General features: G+C 38.9%; 1 protein-coding gene across 3 annotated transcripts in view; it reads left to right on the forward strand.

Annotated features, from left to right (window-relative positions):
- MYLK4 (myosin light chain kinase family member 4) overlaps nucleotides 1-24802 on the forward strand; it is an 83994-nt gene that overhangs the window by 32489 nt on the left and 26703 nt on the right. Inside the window, exon 1 of one of the 3 annotated variants that reach the window (XM_040058077.2) lies at nucleotides 18368-19298. The exons of the other annotated variants lie outside the window; for them this stretch is intronic. Within the exon in view, the coding sequence (XP_039914011.1) occupies nucleotides 18654-19298 (645 nt within the window). The 5' untranslated portion in view covers nucleotides 18368-18653. Of the gene's footprint in view, nucleotides 1-18367; nucleotides 19299-24802 lie in introns of those variants that run through there. 3 annotated transcript variants of the gene reach the window in all.

Below are 24802 nucleotides of genomic sequence, written 5' to 3' on the forward strand. Positions count from 1 at the left end.
CTTGGTTTGGGGAGGTGAAGTGGGGAGAGAGGAAAGAGAGAATAGATTAATTTTTTTTTTTTTATTCTACCTGTCTTTCTTCTTTGTACGTTGTTGCCTCAGATTCTTTTGTTAAGTATTAAAAAAAAAAGCAAACTAATTTTTAAAACAATTGTACTCAAATAATCTGTCCTGAACTTAGGCAGACTAACTTACAGGGACTGCAGAACTAATGAAGCATCTGAAATTTTTACTTTGCTATCAGATTTAACTCTGTCACTGCAATTTCTAATGAGTTCTGAAGCCCCAAGAAACAAATTGCATCATTTATTCCTATTAAGGCACACCTCTAAATCTCTGTTTGGAACACTGTAGTGGTTTCATGTTCACTAAATTTTGGTCTTGGTACTTACTTTCTGTGGGAGAGAGACTAGGAGAAAAACAAAGCAGGCTCAACCTTAAAATTAACAAATAGTTTATTAACATACACTAAAAGAATAGAAAAAAAAGAAAGTTGGGAAAAAAACCTAAAACAGAATGAAACTTCAAAAACATTCTTCCCTCCCCTTACAAACTGTTCACTTTTTTACAAAACAACATAAAGAGACAAAACTTGTAATTTTCAGTCAGTTTCACTATCTGACAATAGTCTTTCATCAATTCATTAGGGGAAGATTGTCCTTTAGAGTCATGGATCCCACTGACAACTTAGAACAGTTCTCTTGTGAGTTTTAAACTATCACAAAAACAACGGCCCGGAGAAACCTGCCTTTGTGACCCCCCCCCAGGAGCTGTTTCCCAAGCTGCTTATGGGTCATGGGTCTTAGACTTTTGCATACTGGAGTGTCACCTTTTAAAGATTAATAACTCTAAAGCAAAGGATTCTTCATCTCAAGGTACAGAGATATCTTCTCACTTCTTCACTGGTGCAGAGAGCTTCTCATCTCTATCTCTGTTCAAGCATCTTATAGGATATTACTTAGTTAATCACACTTTTGCTCGAATCCACACACAAATTAAAACAATCAGCTCCCCAAATGCATATTTTTCCCATGATTTAAGGGAATGATTTAAATATAGAGTTCATTTCCATGGCTCAAGTAAGAATGGAGCAACCAACTCTTCAACCCTCTGTCCTAATAGTCTTTTCACTCTTGCTTTACTGACTTCATGCTGTTGGTCATTATGTTCACTCTGTCTTTTCTTACTCTCTCAGAGAAGGGCCAAGCTCTGGAAGCTTCATGTTGCTAAGAAAGAGTTAAATCTGCTCAGAGTCTTTGTCTCTCTCTCTGTAGCTCGTGGTGTTAGATGTTCAAGGATGCGCTGGTGAGGGAAGAAGAACTCACAGAAACATCAGAGATCGGAGCACTCAGGCAGTCAGGGATCAAAAAAAACCCAAAACAGACAGGATCATAAATGCCTTCTCAGCCCACCCCTCAGTGTAAATCGGGGTGGCTTCAGCCCAAATGGTGCCCTTAGCTCTTATCAGGGGCCTAGCAGAGATCTCTCCCTGCTCCAGAGAAGTCTGAAGAAAGTAGCTGTTACAAAGCAGCAACCTCTCCTTCCCCCCCTTCACCCGGGAGCTGATGGAATCCGGCCAGGCCTCAGGACAGCTCCCCCCAAAAAGGGGGGAGCAGCAGGCCCAGCTCGATGTTACCTGTCTCTCTCTGGCCAAAGAAAAGAAGAAAAAGGACCCACCTACAGGAAATTCATGGGGTTTTATATGGTACTTCCCAAAGTTGCAGCTAACAATTTCAGTGGTTAGAACAGAGGCCAATATTCCAACTACCTCGCTGATAGGTTGCTGTCTCTTCCAAAGAAATTCCCAGGTCATGACTAGGAGAATTATTCTACATTCTTCTATAACTAAAAAACCAAACTGTACTAACCCATGACAAACATGTAAATTATTGTAACTCACAGTGGAGTAGGGTATTCAAGGTTCATGTGAATTGTTTCTGGCATGTAATGCTCCCTCAGTTCCCCTGTTCAGTGAAATTTTTCCTTGATTTGGATTAGTGTGTTCAAGTAGGCGAATGTGTGTTTGTGTCCTGAAATGGTGTGGATTTAGAGCCTACCAGATCTCCCTACTTAACCTTCATATATTTAGTATATATATTCATTTAGCACATGGATTAAGTCAATGTTCTTTGAACGTTTCTTCATACTTTGAGACCCTAAGGGTTGCTGTGCATGGACTTAGTGAAAGGCACGGAGCGTGATGCTGGTGGGTGTTCTGTCATGTCCAAACACCCAGGTTACAAGATTCAACAGATTTGCACGAAATGCTTCTGAACAGCAACATGAACACAGTGATGATGTGTTTGAGAGGTGCAGATGGCTGACTGGTCCTTGATATTCAAGTTGGAATCGTGTCTTGAGATTTTAAAGAACCACGTCTCTTTGTCTGTTACTCATGGCTTTGTGTCCATAGCAGTAGGCAATCATATAAGCGCTTCTTCCGAAAGTGGAAAGGTTAAAATAGATTGCTTGCTTTAACTATCATTACTCAAAAGAGGCATAATTATTCTTTCTGTTGGTGTGATGCTTATCCACTCCAGTCCACTCCAGCTCAGATTATGTCCATAACAGTTAAAGTTGCTCCTGTGGAGAGCTTTCAGTGTAACAGTCTGTGCATTTTTATGGCTGGATGCTTCCTGCCAATCTCTAAGCTCTCAACATGTTATGAGTCCTCTGAATGATATTTCTGTATTATTGTCCCTGTTTGCAAAAAAGGAGAATCAGAAAGTTATTACACAACTTTCTTAAGGGTATGCACAGCAAGTAAGTACTGACTAACTTTAGTTGCCTGTTATTTTCCCTTGATCTCAAAAATCTGAACCTGAAACAAGATACAAATGAGAGGAAATATTTTATTTTTTTATATTAAAAAATAACCCATTTTTTTCCTTTCTATTTTTCTTTTTTTTTTACTTCATGTTCTACTACAATTTTGTCTAAGTCTTATAGCACTGAACATACTGATAATATGTTCAAGAGGAGTAGAGGGCACTGACAAGTCCTTGAGATTGAAATTGGACCTTTTCAAGAAATTGTGTTCCCTTCAGGAGCACTGCTGTGCTAGTTTGGGATGTTCTCCTGTCATTAGATGCATTCAGGGTGTATTCCTTAAGAAAACATACAAGTATTTATAGATTAAGCAGCAGGCCAAAGGCATGACTAGCAGTGTCTGAGAAGATTAACTGCATACACAGAATTGCAGGTGCTGCCTGCCCAGAGACACACCTCCATGAACAAATCAATGTTTGGCAAAGAAGCACTGGATTCCCCTAGGAGGAATAACATGTAATCTCCTTTGGCTTTGCTGCCTTAGTCCTCGACTAGCAGTGGTGAAGCTTTGGAGACACAGCCTCCCACTGGGGTCTGGGGTGGGATCTGCTCCTTGCCCTGCCACACATAGCTCTTCATTCCTGTTGGTTACAGTCCTGATCCCTGACACTTGATTCTGGATGGTGGCAATGCAGACATCTGAGCCTTCGTGCTTGATCTCTGACACTGGGTCTCTATTAGGAAAATTACTGATACTTGATCTGCCTGATTACAGCTACTTGATATATGGTGATGTTCCCCATTGTGGCATGTTTACCACTGAAAGTAAACTCGAAACAGCTAGTACAGCAGAACCAAAGAATTGAAGAATTTTGCTGTGCTCTGCAGATACTATGGATGAAACTTGATGTTAAGAAATGCTATCTTTTAAGGAAAATAGCAGGAAGTAGTGATGCAGGGTTAAAAGGAGAAAATAAAATAATAATATTTATATAAAATAATAAAACTATTAAAAATATCAGTGCAGATCCCAGCACTTCTACCTTTTGTCAGAGCTTCATGCTCTGCCTTAACTCTGTATGTTGTGTTCAACGCAGACCAGCATCTAAAACCAAAATTAGCTTATTCAGCTTCATGTAAAATTGCCTTTTAATGTCAAGTTTAGTTGATTCTGTTTCACAGTAAGTACATTTCAGTTCAGTCAGTGGGTTTCCCGAAGATTAAAAAAGGCCTTTGACTAAGCAATCTGGCTGAAATTAGTCTGCAAAGAAATTTATAATCTGGCTCATTTCATAAGGTTTTGAATTTCATTGTAATAATTTCACACCCTTGAAGAGAGGGCTGCAAAAGAAAAACTGCACTGAAATGAAATATAGACCTGCTTCATTCCAGTAGGGTTGCAAGTATTGCTCTGCCTTCTTCCCCAGTTAATTTTACTTGGAAGAGCACATCATATGTTGATCAGTCTTCTGTTTTCATGAGCCATCATTTTCCAGTACATTCCAGTGTTTTGTTTCAAAACTCTTTGGTTAGCTCCAGTGACAACTATTTTTAATTCTCTTGTTGGATCATATGAATTGGTCAGGGAATAGAGGCTTGCGCTCTGGGCAATCACACTTCATTTTCCGTAGTGTCAGATGAAAAATTTAGTAAAAAAATGCAGCAGTCACGAAATTAAATCTCAGAGGCAGAAAGGTGAGTGAGGTCATGGCAAGGCTTCCAAATGTTTCAAGGTGCAAGCACTATGTTCTAGTGGCAGAGGGAAAGGCTTACAAGCAACAAAGCAGGGTTTTTCATGTGAGTATTTTTGATTTAGAGGTTGGCTAACATCCCAGCTGCAGGTGACTAGTAGCAGTATCTAAAAATGGGGAACATAAGATGAGATTCTTACCCAGGGAGACCTTCTGAGCTTAAGTCAGACATCAGACCATGGCCAAAAGTTAATCTTTGCTATTGCCTCTAATGCAACTGTCCTTTGTAATTTTGTCCAATGCCTTTTTATCCGCCCTTATTCCACCACTCCATGTAATATACTGTGTCAATAAGCCCCTCCACAAGTAATTATTGTGAGAATCTGTTGTTTCTTACTTGAAACTGATGTGCAGCACTTATGAGTGTCTGTGTCCTCTTGCACTGGGAGAAATGGGAAAATAGAGTCATACTCTATTCATCTTCTCAAAACAGTCATGATTTTCTAGAACTATGGTACTTCTTACAGGTATATGTATGACCCTTCAGTGAGTACTGAAATTAAGACATAAGGATTAGTTAGAAACCGTGTATTCTTTAAAGAAGGAAGGGGGAAGAAAGAGCAACTGAGAGAGGAATGAACTATTTTATGAAACCAGCTAAGCAGACTAATAAAAACCTGAACAACGTAGCCTGACTGTGAGGTGAGATTGCTCTGTGAAATTGCCCCACATTTCCAAAGACTGTGGATTTTTTCCAGCTTGTGAAAATTGTCTTTCCAAAGAGTGAAAATTAGGTATTTTGAGAATAACAATCCCTCTTGCAGTGTTCATCTGTGCTGCATAGACAGAGTGATGAAATAATTTTTGGTTTCTGATCAGTTCTCTTATATTTCCTACCCTTAAGACACGATTTAATCTATGATTCCTGTTGATGCCATTTTTCCAAGCAATATCCATGAGTTACAAGATAGAAGTCATGATGAAAATGCCATCTGCCACATCTCACAAAATCAAACCCCATTATTTGATGTTCTGAGAACTCAGAATGAAATGAAACTCTTCTGTTTCTTTGTGCCCTCTCATTAGAGCCTAACACAATAGAGCAGTAGAAGGAAGGTTACAAGGCAGGCTCTTGCCCAGGATGGTACAGACATAACTTAAACAATGCTGAAAGCCATGATTCACTTTTCTGTGATGAAAGACTTTTTTTCTAAGCTTTGTTGTAGGGAGGGCCAAAGGTGAGATTAGTCTTCCCTGCCCCTAGTTCCTGAAACAGTAGCATGTTTCCTCCTTCATTCAGGAAGGAGAGCAGTAGCATCTAGGATGCTTCTTTCCATTTGTTCTCTATTATAATCTGGGACTGAAATGTCTGTAGACATTGCTCACTTTTTTTTCTCCCTTGACTACACAAAATGCCAGCCTTAGGCTAAACATCTCTTAGGTGACTAGAGTTATATTATGGGGTCTAAAGGTTATAACGTCATTTTCCATGTGTTTATACTCAGCTTTAACTAGTGTGATAGCTGGGTGCCCTGCAGAGAAGAGGAAAGCAAGACAGGGGTATCTGTAGGGATTTATCTATCTCTGCTTTCCCTTCAAATAGGAGAGAGAAAGAGGATGCTACTTGTATTTGTGATCCAAATAATATAGTGTTTAAAAGGTAAAAAGGCTTATAATGTAGGCTTTCATCAGTTGCATGAAATGCAAAGGAACCATTTTTATCTTTCAGTCTGCCCTTCCATGGTGTAGAGGCCATGGAAATTAGCCAGGGGGTTTCTGTATGGAACCCAAAAACTTGTGATCAGTGTGTGTAACATTAATGGAGTTCTGTAAATAGAATCAGGGAACAGATGAGGATAGGTCAGGGGAAGAGAGGAAGGTGACTTTGAGGTAAGAGGAGAGTTTGTTTCATAACATGACTGCTCTTCTCATGTTTCCCTGTCCCAAAAGCAGTCACTAGACACTCAGGAATCCAGATCTGATCTTTCATTAACATAAATACAACAAACCTATTATAAGCAATGTTATATTTCCTTTTTTCAGTACAAAAAATACATAACAATTTAGCTTGAAAACACTTCAGTAAATGTAAAAGGTCTGGCTCCTAAGAAATGTTCATTTTCTTATATTTCATTGGTATAATATTTCTTTCTCCTGCTATATTTTCAAGTCAGAGTTTCCTGTTTGTGAGGTTTATTAAATATTACGCTCCTGCATAACATAGAATGTTCACTGTGGTCACTTGCAATGCAGCAAGGGCCCTAACTTTTCTGGTTGCTGCTTCTTTGCATTTTAACCATTCAAATTTAGAGAGCCTATAGCACCTCTTACACAGAAGTAGGGAAGTTACAGGTGCAAGAAAACCATGATGTCTAAGCATCATCACCCCCTTTTGTGTTCTCAGATAGGATAAGAAATCCAGATTAGGCCAACTACATGGAGCAAGTGGGGAAAAATAAGGGTACATACTCCTCCACCTGTATTTCTTTTAGCTAGGCAAGTTTCTAGGAGAGCACTGCTCTGACCATCTTCTTCACTAAGAAGCTAGGCCTGTTTACCAGTGCACGTGGCTGGCGTCCTGCGTGAATTGTTCAGAATGCTCTTTTCTTCAGCTTCTGAAGGGTTCCCACTCCTATCACACTCCACCACAGTTGTTTTCACCTGAACTCTTCAGAAGGCTTTAGAGTTCAGAAGTTCATACAAGTAAGTATGAACAGCAGGCACAGCTTCTCCCCAAAGGCTTTTCAAAATGCAGTCAGAAATGTTTCTGGATGGACCTAATGATATCAGATGGTGAGACACTGAAACATGACTACTGTCAGCAAGAGGTTACCTTGCACCTGTTCTGGCCACCTGTGTGGATGGGCCCTCCTAAATGGTTCATATGTCAGTCCTGGTGTCTGTAGCTTAAAATCGTCCCACAGCAAGGAGCAAGCAAAGGCTTAAAGCCTCCACTTCGGTGGCCTGCAGGTGTGCACTGTAAGTGTTTTAATTTGGAGCAGGTGACAGCAGGAAAGCACAATGTGTGCCTTTTGGCAAAGGAGTGATACAGCTGCTGAGCTTCAGTAGACAGACTGAGTTCATTGGTTTGGGTCTTCTGTACTCATGGAGAGAAAATATCTGGCCTTCGGCACTTGTGATCTAACTTAAGCCATTCTGTTAACACAAGGCTTTCATTTTGGACTCTAGCTTAATAATTCTGACTACTGAGTTCTTTAAAGTCTAATGAAAGACTGCATCAGACTTTCTGGAATAAAAAAGGACTAAACTCTGATAATGGCATGAAATCAGGGATTTAAGAGGTAGAACTGCAAGCGTGGAAGTGATACAGTGTGGTAAGAAGGTGAGGCTTCTCAGCAGGCAGCATAGAACTAATAAAATATTTTTTCCTAAAAATAAAAAACCAACATTTTCAGTATTTACGGGCTGAAGCACATTAATACTCAGGAATATTAATGAGTAATACTATCCTCTGTTTAATTTGCCAACTTCCGTGACACTGGTGTACTTTATTACTCAAACTGCAGACTTATCCACTGTTATGTGTTGATAAAATTTCTGTGAAAAGAAACTTCTGTCTGAGAAAAGCTACAGCTGGCCAAAGGAAGCGCTGTTTTTGCTTAGCTAGTTGGCCCAAAGGCCAAGCACTTTAAATCTTACATGATTTTATCTAATCTGTGCACTAAGGTGGGGAAATATTGTTTCAGTTATGGGCTCTGTGGTCCAACTCTGTGTCCTTTGGGTCATTTTGCTCATCAGATACCCAAAGTGACCTTTGAAAGCAGTTTTCCTGCAGTATTAGCAAGAAATAAAACCTTAGCTTTTCTTTCCTGAATGACACAGTTGTTATTTTATTTCTGGCCCGCCTTAAGGAGCACTGCTTCCCAAGAAAAGCACTTGAAGTTGAAAAATTGCAAATGCGCAGACTCCGTTTCTCCCCCAATTCTTATAGACTGTCTTAACATCTGGATGCATACTACTTTTATGGGGATCTTCCTGGATGGTAAACAGAAGCCTGTTTACAACAGCTTGACTTTTCAGAACTTTTGTCGCTTTTTATTTAATGCATCCTTCCTTGTGATAATCACTCTGATCCATTTAAACAGGTTCTTTACTTACTCTAGAATGTCTGAAGGGTGTCATACACAGAAGTGAAAGCATGGGAAGGAAAGATTAGAGTTCAGGGATGCATTTGCCAGGGCCACTGTGTGTTCTTGAAGGTGAAAGAAGCATCTGCAAGTTAAATCCTCCTCAAACTCCCTGCATCTGCCAGGAAAGTCCTCCTCTGTTAGCAAAGGCAAATACTTGGCAGCAAGAGTCCTCTTCCCAGGTTTTGTGTAAATGATCATAAGAATATATTTAGTACATACAAAACATATTTTAATTTTTTTAAATAATTTAATTTGAAATTTCTCACAACAATAAGGCCAAGACTGGTGTTCATCTTCAGAAGTTTTCAAGCTGAACAAAACCCGGCAAATTAAAATGAAAAAGCTTTAACTGTAGAAGATATTTGGTGAATCTCAGCTTCTTTTGTGTATCAGTGTCCTACTAGCTACCAGAGAACTTTTTAGAACTCACCAGATAATGCAAAATTGAAGAAGTGATGCGCAGGGCCTCTGTAACAGCTGTTGATACTCTTAATGTGCTAAATGTCTTTGGTTGGGCACTGGATGTGGCTAATCTTTGCAGCCAGGTGGCCAGGCGTCTGGAATGATCATTTAGTTGATATATATTTCAATATGTGGGGTTTAAAGGAGACAAAAATAGGTGATGATTGTGATGGCTTTCGAAGTTCAGCTGTAAGGCTGGGAACTTGCCATGTTTCATTTTGGAATGAACACTTTATGGGTGAAAATAGCTAAAGAAAAGACATGTAGCTAAAAGGCATTTCTGTTGATGAAAATATCCACTTGTGCAAAATGGTATTAGCATGTGCACGCTGGTCAGGACAGGAAGACAAGGAAAAAGATTTCTGTGACTTTTATTTACCTCACGTCCATCCATTCTGTTATGAAATGGAGCAGAATGGGCAATTTATATTGGTATAAAACAAATAGATCAAAGGGGAGAAATACTTGAATACTTAGCTTCCTGGATTTTAGGGCTTTTTAGTATAGCTGAGAAGCTACATTTTAGGTAACACCCTTTCTTTGAATTCTTCATTCCTAAAGCATAAAGTAATGCTATGGAAACTTGCCAGGCTCAGGTTGCAATCTGTTAAAGTATTGACATTAACCAGAATTAGCCAACCATACAGATAAAATAAGCTCAAATTGCCCCTTTCCTGAAAACACTGGTTGCCACTATGTGCATCTCATGGTGCTTTTTCTTTTTTTGTCTACACAGTCCTGGATTCATCCATCCATGAATGCACCATTTATTTAACTTCTTCTGATGATAGACTTTCAAGAGATAAGTCAAGGCATTTTCTGCATTTAGATTTTTAAGCTGATTTTCTTAGTTAAAGTCTGTTTAATTCCAACTCTGGTTGCAGTCCTACTGGTAAAAAAATGTTTGCTTCAGGAAAGTCAGCCTGGATAAATAACCAGTGGCTTGGCTTGCTTACAGAATGAATGAATTCTTGTTTTTTGGTGCAGCAGGTGTATTATACAGAATTAAGCTAATAGTTAGTAGCTGTGGATAGTGTTTATTGTTATTCTAAAGAAACAAACAAGCAGAAATCCATACAATTTCTTTCCCACTTCTGCATTGCTGTAGCCGGTCTCACAGTAGAAGTCAGCAGGGAACAAACCACCACAATTGTAAACGAATCAGTAGTCATTCATTAGGAGAACCCTGCATTCCCCTCTTTGCCACACTGGGATCTTCACTGGCATGGTGGTGTTATCTTTTGGAGTGTTCTTATAGCAGAGAATGTGGGCCAACTCTGAGATAACCAGGAGGTGATTGCCCTTGCATTGTAAGGGTTAGTTTGTAAAGCCAGCTGATCACAGTGTGACAGCCCGAGGCACACATGGGTCTTGTCTGCTCTGCCTGTTGAGGATGTCCGCTGTTTCTGCCCAGGGCTCTGCTGTTTTGTGCTGAACAGTAGGAAAGGTTTTGCAGCTTGAAGAAAGCTGAGCTATCAATGTGTTTCTTCCAGAGAGGATAACACATACTTTTTAATTCTACCTCCCAACAGGAAAGGCAGCTCTGGGGCTCTTCTCCACAGCTCTTTTAAAGATCTTTTAATCAGTACAGTTTCCCTTTCTCACTAAAATTGCATTTACTGTATTTTTAGTATGTTCTGATGGAGCAAAAGGTGTTACTTACATCCAGTTTTCCATATAACCACTTCTGATGACTGTCCCTTTCAAGTCTTTTCAGCCTATCCATCCTGAATTAACTTTTTTGTAAGAAAAGGCCTTTTGTAGTTTATAAATTTTAATACAGGATGCTAGCTGCCAGAAAGTTTTGGATTGAAACCAAAGATTTTAACCAGTCTACCCAGCAGATGAAATGAGGTATAGCTCCTGCTGCACCTGGAGACAGTACTTCTTTCATTGCTCTGTTTCAGAGTTATGACACCTCTGCTTTAGCCTCAGAAAGTCAGGAATTTTCCTTTAAACAGGCTTCCTGGAAATAGAGTTTTAGGCTATTAATGGGTAATTTATCACACAGTATTTTTCAGCCTTAAGAAACTCTGGGGTTTGAGGTTTGTTTTGCGTTTAGTGTAGTTAATTGGGGACAGCTAAGCAAAGGTGAGACTCTTGATGTGATATCTTGACAGCAGGAGATGATAGTGGAGACCAACCCTCAATGAAAGAACACCATGCACTTTGATGATGAAGGGCTTGGAACTTTGGCTGTTAAGCAGACAGATGCTGATTTTGGTGGCTTTTTTATGTGCTGTGCAGTTCTTATTCATCCAAAGAAATCCATTAACACTGGGATGCCATATATGTGTTGTTCTTGACCTGGATAAATGTTGCGTGCTGCACCATGCAACTTGCAGTTACACTATGTTTCTTGTGCCAATGCTTTTCCACATGAGGGAGATCTGCAGAATTCCAGAGTATGAGATTTCACCCCCAGAACTTGGATAATGCTTTCTGTTATCATTTTCATCTTCAAGGATATTTTCTACAGAAGAATATACAGGTCAATTGACATTTATTTTTCTGCAAAAAGTGGCCACATAAATGCTTACAGAGAGGCTGAAAACTAAAAGGTGGTAGTATGTTTAAAAGACCAGTACCAGACATCTGCAGGTTGATCGCTGAACTGTGTTGGGATCACTCTGTAGTTTGTTTCAGGGGCTTGCTCTGATCATTTATCCCTAGGATATTCCAGAGTACTTAGTTACCAGAGTCATTACAGCAAAGGAAGTCAGAATTCATAATTAATTAACAGGTCATAGAGTAGTTGTGTGCAGAGAGCCCTGTGGAGCAGTAAATTCCCTAGTCCTACCTTGTGAAGTTCAGTGCCAGAGTTTTTTTTGCTGTATGTTCCTGCACTGTATGAAGCTGTTTCCTTTTCTGACCCTAAGCAGAGCTGCAGACAAGTGTTTTGGGCAGACCCCAGAGGAGCCATAAAGGTATATCACTTATGATACAGTATGGCCTGCAGTTATTTCAACCCCCACAGTGAAGGAGTCCAACATCACTGCTGATTGTAGAAATACATCCTTTTGGATAGACTTCCCCATCTGTCTTAATGGATCTTTTTTGATTGGGAAGGGTGGGAGGAATGGGGGAAGAGGGAAGAGAATGGTTTTTCTGTTCTACCATCAGGGACACCTGTGAACTTTCAGTAAACAGCATGACTTTCTGAATCTGGTTCATAGCTTTCATGCTTGCTTTCTAATCTGTTTCAGAGCTGGGCAGCTGTAATCTTACACGGTTTCTCAGGGAGATGTTTTTTGCGCTCTAGAGAAAGAGCAGACTTGCTTTTGCTCTCATGTGCATTACTGTGTACAGCATTCTCAGCTCTGTCACTAGCACAGAAGTCTTTTGAGTATTTTGGATAGTGGCTTTCCTGTTCCCCAAGGACTTAAGTTGTTCCTTCTTTGAGATTTATTGAGATATTGGTCTTACTGAGACTTCCACACAAATATTCTGTGCACAATATAAGGGTCTTCTTCAAAACACCTCATTTGCAAATGATTAAAGGAGACATGTTTTTGCTAGGGATGTCTACAGTTTATGACCATTCTCACAATAGGGAAAAATACAAAGATATGATTTATCTCTAAAACACAATTGGTGATTCAGCTATAAAAGATACTGTTGGAACTCCTCTGCTATGTGCTATGGCCAGTCCAGCCACAAAATATGCATCGCTGTGGAAAAACTGAGAACAAAGTCTGCATTTCTCTTGATCAGAGTTTCAAAAAAAGGAGTGATTTGTTGGTTGTATTTTTTGTTTGTTTGTTTTTGTTTTTGTTTTTGTTTTTTTAATTTGTAGAAGATAGATAAATAGAATAGTTGATTTGAACTAGAACTTCATAAAAGTGGGGTAATAAATATTCTCTGACCTTTCTTAATTTGTGAATGAGTTTTCATTAAGTGAATTCAGATCAACCATAGGATAAATGCTGAAGACAAAACAGTGGTCAGGTTGGCAGGAGATAATTAATTTTGAGGAAGGAAGAAGAATACAGAAGTTCCAGATATGTAGGGCAGGGATATATGAGGCATGAACTAGACATTTAAAATAATAAGAATAAATGAGAAGTCAGCAGAAAAATAAGATAATTGTAGATAATCTTACAAAGGTCTTATTTTAACTCCTTGAAATATAAACCAATGGAGAGTGATTTGTTATGTGGGCTCCTGGAAAACATCCCACTGTATGTTTATGAAGATTTTATTTTCTCTGTCCTGGGGTTTTTATTTTAAGGATTTAAGCTTTTTTTTTTTTTTTTTTTTTTTTTTTTTTTAGAAAAGAAGATTCATATATTCTAAGGAAAGAAAAAATTTTACATTGTTTTCTGGGAGATACAGCATAACATGTTACCTTGTACCATTTTCACAAATTAATTTATTAAAAATCCACAAACACAGAATATCTTAGATTTCTTTTCATCTAGGAAGGCAACTTCTCCAGAAAAATACTCAAGAAAACCTCCCCCCTGTTTTTTTCAATTACTTCGGATTACTTCTAGGAAATGGTAATATGTTTTTGTGTGCAATGTAACCGTATATTTGAGAGAACACTGAGAGGGGGATGCAATAATAACCTTCAGATACATTAGAAGTATTTGCAAAAGAGGAGAGAACAGATTATTCTAGTCATCCATAGATGGCACAGGAAGAAATCAACTTTAATTGCACCAAGGAAAATTTAGATTGTATTTTTGGAAAACTCAGAAAGTAAGTCAGAGCTAATTGTTCACATACCTGCAGCCCACTGCCCTAAATATATTCCCTATGTAAACCCAATCCTTGCTAGGACACAGATACAGAAAGTCAGGAGAACCTGAGTGAGGAATGACTGGAACGTGGACTGTGCATCACACACATGCTGCAGATTCATGCATGGCAGGTGGCTTCATGTTATTTCTGAGGGAAAACCACCCCAGTCCTCCATTGCAGTAACATATTAAACTGGACATGGGAGTTTTGGAGAAACCTTGTTTAGAACAACTCAAGATTGATGAATGTGTACCACATTCTCCAGATGAAGTTCAGTCGTAGCAGTCTTCCACAAAATATGGCATATCCTGATACATGGCTTACAGCCTGAGAAAGTTGGAATAAGACTCTGCAAGTAAAACATTTCCACTTGTTTGATGCCAGCAGACATAAATTTATGAGGTGCACTATCTGGACCTGTAATTGTTAGGAAAAATGAAGAACTGAACTGAACTAAATTGAGAAGACTCAGTCTAAAAAATCATGGAGAAAGAGGGTAACTCCTGATTACATGGGTCCAGTAGAACAAGATAAGGTAAGGCAGGGTAGTTAACAGCTCAGCTGTATGATCAGAGAACCAAGAATTGATGAAAACTTAGTGAACAACTTTTTTAAGCAGAAAGCAGTCTTTATTTGGACTGGTAAGTTGTCATGTGAAACTAAAAGAACCACAAATATGACATATTTTTACATATTTTTACTGATTAGAAACTGTTTGGGTGATTTGGGCTATGATTTTTTTTTTCAATTTTTTTTTCTGTAATGCCTATGAGACTGAGATCCAAACACTGTGGAACTGAGGTCCTCCTGCCTTTTACAGGCTTTGGAGCAGAATATGCTAAAAGCTTTGTCTAGGCATCTCTGAACTGGAGGATCACTGTTCAGAAGTAAAAAGTTAATAGAGCTAGGGAGCAAATAGCTATGCTGGGATAATTTCCTAATGCTAGCCAGCTTTCCATATTTGTATGTGCAGAGAAAATAACACTGGCTGAAATTTGAGTTCAAGAGAGAAATCAGAAGGAAAAATTTACTTCTCCAGTCTGTCCAATCCTCACCTATAGCCCATTTAACTATGTCTATATAAAGTACAGAGTTTTCTGGCATCTCTTACAGGCTCACTGTATCATGTCTGCCGACATGTCAAAAATGTGAAAGTCACAGTAGGAGCAATGTACCCATTGGTACTTCGTTGCTATTTCTTCCAAATTTTCAGTACCATGACACTTGGAAAATTGTGTGTGCTGCTTTAAGGCCTTTTGCAACTTACCCTGAAGTAAAAGAGAACTACAGGTTAATTTTCTTTTATGTAAAAGCCACTCAAAAGGATTCATCATCGACAGGGAGGCAATTGTATGGAAGAAATTAAGCTGCATGGCAGATCAGCAAGTACCATACATTTTCTCAGTTTATTAGTAGGTGTTTGTTACACGTGTGTGCAAAAATTCCCAGGGTTCAATGTCAGCCTTTGAGCTGACATTGTCACTGCCATGGTGCACTCATGGCCTAGTGTTAATATTTGGAATTGTAGTATTATGCAATATTGGGAACATGGGAAATAGTAATCATTTAAACTAGTGGAATTGCTTTATTTCTAATTTATTTCAATCAGTTATTTATTTGTTTTCAATTAATGAAAAGTAATCATTCCTGCAGCTCATACCCTAATTTCCAACTGACTTTTAGGCATCTTTGGTGCTGTGCAAATCCAGTGATCAGTAATCACTAAAATTTTTGAGATGAAAATAAGAATGCTGTTATATGGGGTTATTTTCTGCATAAATGTTAGGTACGTGTGCTAAGAGATTATCTTAGTTACTAGGGAAACTGCATTCAGCTATTTGTTTATTAGAAATGGCTCAAATTATTTACATATATTTTTATTGAATTTCATAATGTAGCAGTAATAATTCACAGTTCTAAGAAGGAAATATTCAAATAATTTTAATCACGCTATTTTTTACTGAACAATTTCCCTTAAGGAATTAATTCTCACTGAACTCCTGAAAAACATCTGGATATGTAAGGTTATTTCCAGTTTACAGGCCAAGAGGCAGGGATCACAGATTCCCAGCTATGAAGAAGTTGCTGGCAAGAGCTTTCTGAGCCTAGAAAGCAAGCTGATGTTAGTTTTCTTTCATTTTTTCCTGTTTTCAAGCCTCTACACAGTTCTCTCTTCCAGTTCTGCTTCAGACAGAACTGCTAACATATTGATGACCTTTTAATGAAGCATTTTTATAGTTTGCTTTCTACCCTTTCAGTGTATGTCGTGGTAAAATATTAAATCAGTAGGACTTTACAGATGATACTTGATAATAGGATCTTACCTCACAAAGCTTAAAATTTTTATTAGTGTTTATAGTACTGGTTTGAGGTATTTCACATAGTATTTCCCTGAGCAACTGTTAGGAGAGATTTAAATGTTTAACATATGTGACTGCGCACAGTAATATAAAACGGGATTTTACCATTGCTATCTGTATGTCCTTTTTTTTTTTCAATAATTTCTTGCTTTAACAAAGTGTTCCTTTTGAATAGGATCCTTGTGCTTAACAGTCTTTGCCTGTGAAATTCTCCAGACCAGGAGTCCTAGCTGAATGGGTGGCAAAGTCTAATAAACCTTTAATCTTTTTTTTGTGTGTGCAAGGAGGGCAGGGGACAGAGGATGCTGTGAACTCCTGCAGGGATGTTTCATCCAAGATAAATGGCTTTTCAAACCTGGCCAGTTAACCAACATGCAAATGCCTCTTCTGGAATTGTGTCCAGCAGGGCCTTCTGCAGATATGAAACTGTCAGGAGAGTTTAGTTCATATCTCTAGTAGAGATGAGCAGAATAAGAAAAAGGGCTTCAAACAAAACTACTTTGCTGGAACTGATGTGATATTCTTTACCTTGTTATTACTTCCTCTTTTTTAACTGTTGTCCTATATATTGTTCTTTTCATTAAATAGAGATCTTTAAACTTTTTTTTTTTTTTTTTAAAACCCAGTTTCCTATTTTAAAAATTCTCAACCTTCTCAGTGAATATGCTGTGCATAGCAACACATGATGGCCACCTCTTGGTAATGTCTGTTATTTAAAGAAGAGATTTCAATACACGTTTTAGGGTCATGCATGAATAGTTTACTTTAACTTGCAGTTACATGCTGATCCCAGAAGGTGACAAATGTACTTATGAGCCTGCAGTAACTGGAGAACAAGCTCCTGAATTAGCTTGTCCTTATCAACACTGACTACATGTTGAGTCACAAATGATTGTGGGAGAATTGCCTTTGGAAGCTTTTGGAAACTTCAGCTGTGATTGACTCTAAAATACATGTTTGGCACCTAAAATTGAAGAGAAGACTATGCAATTTTGAAAGACTATTTAGTGTGTTAAGTATTCAGAATTCACTATGTGCCCTATCCCTCATGATCCCTGCTTAAAGGATGGAGAAACTGAGGTTGGCAAAAGAAATAGTTCACAGGGATCACAAAAGAAGCTCTTGATCCTTTGAGCAGAGCAACAGTCTGGCTGTTTTTCAACCAGCTGGCCAACTTTATGTGTTTATTTCTATAAAAGATGTGGCAACAGTGCAGACTGACCTAAATGTGGTCAATCTCTGCCATAGCTGTTTCTTTGTGTTTCAGAGGCAGCTTGTCTCCATTAAGCTGATCCATACTGATTTACTTCTTGCTCCTTTGGAGTATATCTGACTTGAAATGAGAAAATTCTGGTTTTATTCTTTCTTTTAAATTCTGTTTTTATTTTTCTAACTAACATGAATGGTGTTCACCAATTCAGACCTACCCTCAGGAGAAACCTATTTCCAGTAATGAAATTTCTTTCTTGTCCAATGTTGTCTTTCTGAAATAAACAAAGGTCTTTTGCAAAAGCAAAACTTAAATATACTGCATGAGTTAGGAATATTAATCACTAATCATGAGACATTTACTGTCAGGCAAACAAAGGAATGAGTGGAGTCTCTATCAAATGTTCTATTTTGGTATTTGGTTGACCAGATTATAGTAAAACATAAGCCTCTTAGTTTGTGGCAAATTAAGGCAAAACCAGCCTTGATAAATACAAAACTATGTGAAGATATCAGCTATGGAGCTAATTACTTGTGCATATAGAGCTGGCTATGTGGTAGCTGAGACATAAGATAGATAAAAAGGCTCTGATGTTTTTTTTTTCTTCAAAATATGTGAATTCCAGCATCTCCTTCTTGTTTTATTTTCTTCAGTGTGGGTTTTTTTTTTTTTTTTTTAATCATTCTATTGACTTCCTGTCTGGCATAACAAGTTTTTCAAGGAATAGAAGTTTTAACCTGAAAAATTTACCTTAAAACATGGCAATTTCAAGCAGCCACATTTAAGTTCCCTGTAAGGATCCTTATTCTCTTCAGAGCAGGAATCACATTACATACTAGACTTGTGAAAAGCAACAACACCACTGCCAAAGTCTCTCTACCCTTAATGACTTCTCATGTATCACATAGCCTTTTTGCTGTCAAATGCCATTGGAGTGCAAATAGTTTGGTCCTTCCTAGGGCTGATGTCACTGAACCAAGTGCATTTAGGATATGCATCTCTATATTCACTTCATTTGGAAATAGACATATATATATATATGTAAAGAGAAGAATGGATGAAAGGCATCTTTCTGCTGAATAATTTGGGTGTCTCTTTTCTCTGTTTTAGTCAAATACATGAGAGTAGTTTGTAAATTAGTTGAGCTGGAGTTGCCAAACTTGGCTGTATATCCGAGCAGCCTGGATGGAAAGCCTTTGCAACTGATATTGTCCTCAAGCAGCTGATCATCAGAGCATTTCCTTCCCATACCCAAACCAGCAAAATGACCACATCCAGCAGGCAGAGTTCTTCTACATCTATGGTCAACAACTTAGCCAAAATATTTGATCCAAACACTTTGCAAAACCAAGGGCCAGATAATGGAATGGAACCTCCTCAAATTCTTCGTGTTGAGAGAAATGATGTCAGCACATCTGAAAGTTTCAACATCACGGATGTGAAGTTTGCTTCTCTTGAAGAAAAAATTGATAAACTGTTGACTCTCCAAGACAATGTCCTTAAGAAGCTTAACAGTGTTTCCCAAGAAATCTGTTGCATTGAAAAAGACATGGAGATGGTAAAGGCGGAAACATCTGAACCTGGATCAAGGATGGAAAGAAACAAAAAAATGAGAAATAATGAAATGAAGAGACTTTGCCTCAAAATGAAAAAATCTCTTTCTGATATAAACAGGAAAGCAGAGCAGCAGGTTAAAAGGCTAGATGGACTTGAACAAAGTGTTTCTGGACTACAGAAACTTGTAGGACCTCTGGTAGAGAAGGTGAAAACATTAATAATTCATAATTCAAGTGTAAAACATCATGTTAAAAAACGTAAAGTTTGCAAGGCAGGAGCGGGACATCCATTTAGGATGCATGTTTTCTCGGAGACAACAGCTGGTGATCTGCTCAAGAAGAAAAATGAAAAGGTGAGCCCAGGTTTGTGTTTCATCTTGGCAGGAATCATTGCAAGCTATGGATATGTTCTGCTACATGCTCAGCTTTTTTGTTTTGTTGACATTTAAGAAAGAATGCACACCAATGTGCTCTAAAAGTGAAAAGTATAAGAACAATATGAGCAAGTTTCAGTGGAAAAATATGTAAAAATCTACTTGTTATACAAGCCTTCATTTTTTTCTAATTATTCATTTGCAGCTGTAAAACATAACAACAAAGAACATAAAAAAGATTGACAGACTTCAGTAGTCTTGGGTCCTAGCCATAAATTTTACAGTGATCCTTTCTGGATTTATAATTACCTGGGGGAATCAAGTTGCAGCAGTTGAGTTATGAACACCAGGGTCTAGAGATTAGTGGAAGTGGTAAAAAGCCTCCTTGGGTCAGGGCATGTACATATGTTTGTCCTTTATTTCAAAGAACATCTTAAGTGTGCTGTTCTGATCTGGTATTTCTCTCCATTGGTGAGGACTAGGGGACTTCTAAACTGGGATCTGAGGTAGGGTTACTGTAACTAGAGCTGTGGCTTGTGTAAACTTTCCTGGGTAAAAAATGCCTCTGTTATACCACAGTGAGAGTTTCATCACGTTCTTTAAAGTTCAGATTAAAAGACACCAAAAATCTCTTGAAACATCCTCTTAACTCTGATAAGTTTATATAAGGTAGTTTGAGTATTCTCTTTTGGTAAAGGAAATTTAGCAATTTCTTCTGACAAAGTGTGTTGGTATTTAATTTAACCAAAAAGGTTGCTTTTCATATTTTGTTCCATTTTGCCTAATTTTTTTTTTTTTTCCCCAAGAAGTCACATGCAGGCTTTACTCTTTGATTCATTTAAAGAATAGTTCTTGGGTTTGTTTTTCTAAAGTTTTTGAGCAGGAAAAACACCATGTGAAGGTATTACTGGAAACAGCTTCCCTTGAAGAAAAAAAGCACTGCGCCCAATATTACTCAGAATGGCCTGGTTAGGAAACCATGAGCTTTCCAGCTTGGTTACCCTAAGGCAACCCCACTTCTTAGTTAGAAAAGAAGCATTTGAGCCTTCAAAGGAAACTATAAAAATATCAGTCAGTGCTGTGTAGCAGCAGAGGAGCATCTTGTAAAACTCTGTCAGCTGAACTGACCAATCTGTCACTTTGTAAGGATATAAATTGTGCAATCTTTTTTCCAGAGCATCATTAACTGAAGAGAAAAAGAACTTCCTTGACAAAGAAGACTGACAACAAAAATCGTCATTACAGGTCCTTCTTGAACATCAGGCTGGACTGGTTTAAAAAAAGAGTTTCAACAGGAGAGAATTTTTCTTAGTTTAGACAATTACTTTGATAAGAAAAGATTATTTATTTTGAGCATCTTAGTTTAGGGCTTCTTTTACTCTTCAAAGCACCAATGAAAACATCTGTTGTAAAAGCCTCATTGGAGTGAGACCCATTACAGAGAGGTCATCTCTCTAATGCTGCCATCACTGCAGTTTGTGTTAGAGACCTACTTATCTCAGTGAAATATGAATATTCATCTAAACTATTTATAAATGTAAACGGAATTAGACCTGGCATGTTAATGAACTGACACCTCCTGGACCAGAGTAGCTGCAAGGCTCTCTGCAATAGAAATACAGGGTTGGGGAAAGGAGAGGACCTTGCAGGCTTAGCTAGTGAGTTTGTGGGAACCAATGGGTGTAGCAGAACAGCAGGAGCTTGTGCTCCTGACAGGTCAGAGGGGAGCCACGATGGCAGAGATGCAGGTGCCCCCCATGGAGAGTTCAAGGCTATCAAATACTTGGAAGTAGAGGCAAGGAGCCTTGAACATGATGGAAACAGAGGTAGCCTACTGACAAGGATCCAGTAAAGAGAGAAACAAGTGGAGTCTCTGTCTTTCTCCAATAGCAGCTACATTTGTAATTCCCTCACTGATTCATTTTTGTTTAGGCAGTCTCTTGGCAATGTTGAGTAGACTTGGTAGGAACTTGTCTAGCATGTGGGCTTAGGAAAGGCAGCGTGAGCATGTCTGGAATCATGCTGATGATATTATTATGTTGTTTATATTTTGTTTATTTTATGAGATAGCATACATATGTTAGCTTGTCATTACCTCCTCTCTGTGTGTTTGATTTATTAGAAAAGGGCCATCATAAAATTACCAAGCTATCCTGTGAACAACAGCTGGCTTTGGGAAACACTTAGTCATCTTAGGTTTAAGTAAAAACAGACTTGAAGTCAGCCCTGCATTAGGAGTAACAGCGCATGGAATGATATCCTTCAGGAGAGACTGCTGGGCTTGGCTGTCAGCTTAGCAGGAGACAGTGTGTATCAGCATTTAGGGCAAACAGAACTCTCCTCTGGGTGAGAGGGAAAGAACAAGATCTCTGAGCAAGTTAGTCAAAATACTGGTCCAGGAGACACTGCAAAGTTGGTTGCTTGTGCCTCCCTCTATAGTTGAATTAGATCTACATATTTTTCTATATGTTTTAATTAGTTGTGATTAAAGTTAAAAGAAAAGCAAAGGAATAGAAAAATAGGGGGTTTCACCCTTGCAGAGTTTCACATCTGAAATGCACCACTAATATCTAGTGACATAGCAATGAACAAATTTACCCAAATGTGCTGATTGCCGTCCTTGCTTTTCCTAACAGAATACTTGTTCCCATCTCTAGTCCCACATGATGATAATTTCAAACAGTGCTGACCCCAGAAAAGTGCAAGCTGTCAGGCAGCAAGAATATTTCTTGTATCATAGGTGGACTTCTTGTGGCAACACTGAGCAACCCTTCAATCCTGCTAAATATGCACATCCCTACTCTGTTTCTCTGTGGCCATGAACAAGACAATCCATTCACTGCAGTTAGTTCAGAAGGACAGTGCCCACTTCTATGCACTGCTGGAGGTGATCAGATGTTTTGGATGATGTTCCTGTTTGTCATCTGCCCTGCTGCAGCTATGACTTGGTTCTAATAGCTGCAGAATGTTTGTCTGTCCCCAGCCTGGTTCTGCAAAATAATCCCACCATAACTTAAGAAAGAATTACTAATAGGTGGTGCAGTAGGTGGCCATGGGTACAACTGGAGAAGGCAGTAAATAGTACTGACATGCTGCTCACCTACCTTTCCATCCTTCCTTCTCTAGAGAGGTGCTGCTCTTTGCTTAATGTAGTACTGATTTTTAATTTTTTCCTAACTGCTTTTTTTACAGAACCAAATTATATAAAGAGACCAGTGAAAGAGGCAGAACAGAGAGGGAAGAGGGGGGATGAGAGAGAGATAAAGTAGGGTTGTAAGCATCTGGGGTGTGTAATTTCTCTCCCAGGATCATCAGCAGCTGGAACAGTTTCCTAATCATGGGCTTCACAGGCACATTCTGTGCTCTTTCAAAATATAGGGATTGCTCTCTTCTGAAGCAAAGTTCTGCTTTCCTGCCTTTTACTGCCATGCTGAAATACCTCCACTGCCTAATACAGGAGTTTAGTTTATTTCTGGTTTGGGTTGAGGTTGTAATATGGTGTAGCTTGGAGACACTTCATGCTTTGTCAATGCTGCCAAATGTGTCCCAGCCATATTCCACTGAGTGCAGCATGACCTTATGACCACCTGGCTGAGAGGAGTAGTGTGTATTACTTGTCATTTAAGTTATTTTGCCACTATTGCCACTCAGGGAAATCAGCAGTTCTACAGTAAGCATCTTTAAAAGCCTTGAGGTTTTCCTCAAATTCACCTTTTTAAGTAGTCTGTGATAATCCTATTGCAAAATGTCCCTGTCTGTAACTCCATTTTCAGTCTTACTTCTTCCACTTATAAAGAAAGAAGGTAATATAATACTTCACTTATTTCCTCCAAATTAAAGGGTTTAGAGATTCTATACTATTAACCTACAAATACTCACCTGGAGAGTCAGAAAGTCCATTTTGTTGCCATCATAAAGTACTGTTGAACAGTTGCCTGCAGGTGTCTGTAACTTTGGTTTCCTGACATTTCTACAGTCTTTGCTGTAGGAATAACAACTATTAGCAGTTTGGGGCTGTTTCCCACACCAAAGGCGTGCCAGCGTTGGGAGCTGTGTTTTCTGCTTGAACCCTCTGTACCTCCTGTGCAGGTATCACACTGCAATTGCAGGTCGCTGGCTGATTTCGTAGGAGCCCACAATGAAACTGCTGTGTGCCACATGTGTTTTAAGATCCATTCAGCCTCAGTCTATAACTGTTCTGATTCCTTCCTTTTGCCTACAAATGCTAACAGGTCCCTTATGTATTATTTAAATTCTCTCCAAAATGGCCATGTTCTGTGTATTTTTCATCTTTCAGCCAATAGGTGGGATTTTTTTTTTTTTTTTTTTTAACATCTATTTGCAAGAGTTTCAGTTTGGCTTGGTGGTTTCAAGGGTAGAGATTTCTGAAAAATCTCAGCAGATGGGTTGTCTGTTGCTTGGGCAATGCAGCTGGTCAGCGCCCACCCAGCTGGTGCCATTATACTTGAGAATCCTCTTCTTTCCCTCAAGACTGATGTCTTTACTTAAATATGTTCTTGGTAGAAGAATTTCAGCTTTTGAGTGAGCTGTAGTATATCAGAGTTAAAATTCTCTCTCTGACTGTCTACCAGTCGTAAAACTGGCATGTTTTCTTAGGACAAGGTTTTAATCTTGTTTTGCCCCGTTCTCCACCTTAATGATAGCCGCTGGAGTTGTTTCACATCTTTTCAATTCATAATGCTGTTTAACTTTGTTTCCATTTACCCCCCAGAACTTCCTGTCTGCAGTACAATGTTCCCTGCGTGGGATCCCTTCCTGAACACTTGGGATTTTGCTGTCTCTACAGCTCTGAAAATGTGTGAAATCAAAGTAGACACAGCTAATTTCTAAATAACTACATGTCACATTGGATGGCGTTTGGGGCATGACACAAGTACCTATGTGTTAGAGCAACCACTGTAGTAATCCATTACAATTCCTTTGCAAAACTCCATGATGAAGATAAAGAGATAACTGGTAAGTTCAGGAAAGCGAAGCAAGGCAGCCGATCAGAGAGCAGTCCTGGAAAAGCAGAAAGTTCTTCAGAGAGGTGAAACAGCAGTAGGAGGGATTTGCTCAGGGATGAAATCTTTATCTGCTGCAGCCATCTAAAATTCACCTTTTGTCATCAGATATCCTAGACATTTAGGCAATTTTCTGGTAATGACTCCTCTCGGCCCCCATCAGAAAGTGTAGAGGCTGAGTATTTCCTGTGGTAGGAGAGTGCCATTGCAACTCATTGTGGGGTCTCCCCCACACTGAGTTTTAATGACAAGGATGACTGCTCTGAAACACAACTAATTTGGTGCCATCCTGGCAGCACCCTGGGTTTTGCATACATATGCAGCAGTGAGAAGGAGTAGAGATGGGTGGCTGGGCAGCCTCCCCAGCAGAGCCTGGAATGCGCCTCACCACATCCCAAAAGCTGGGTTCTGCATGGTGAGAACGTGGTCTGTTTACACAGAACCATGGTCTGTTTATAA

This window comes from Hirundo rustica, chromosome 1 (genome assembly GCF_015227805.2).
Source record: "Hirundo rustica isolate bHirRus1 chromosome 1, bHirRus1.pri.v3, whole genome shotgun sequence".
In the NCBI taxonomy this organism is placed as follows: Eukaryota; Metazoa; Chordata; class Aves; order Passeriformes; family Hirundinidae; genus Hirundo; species Hirundo rustica.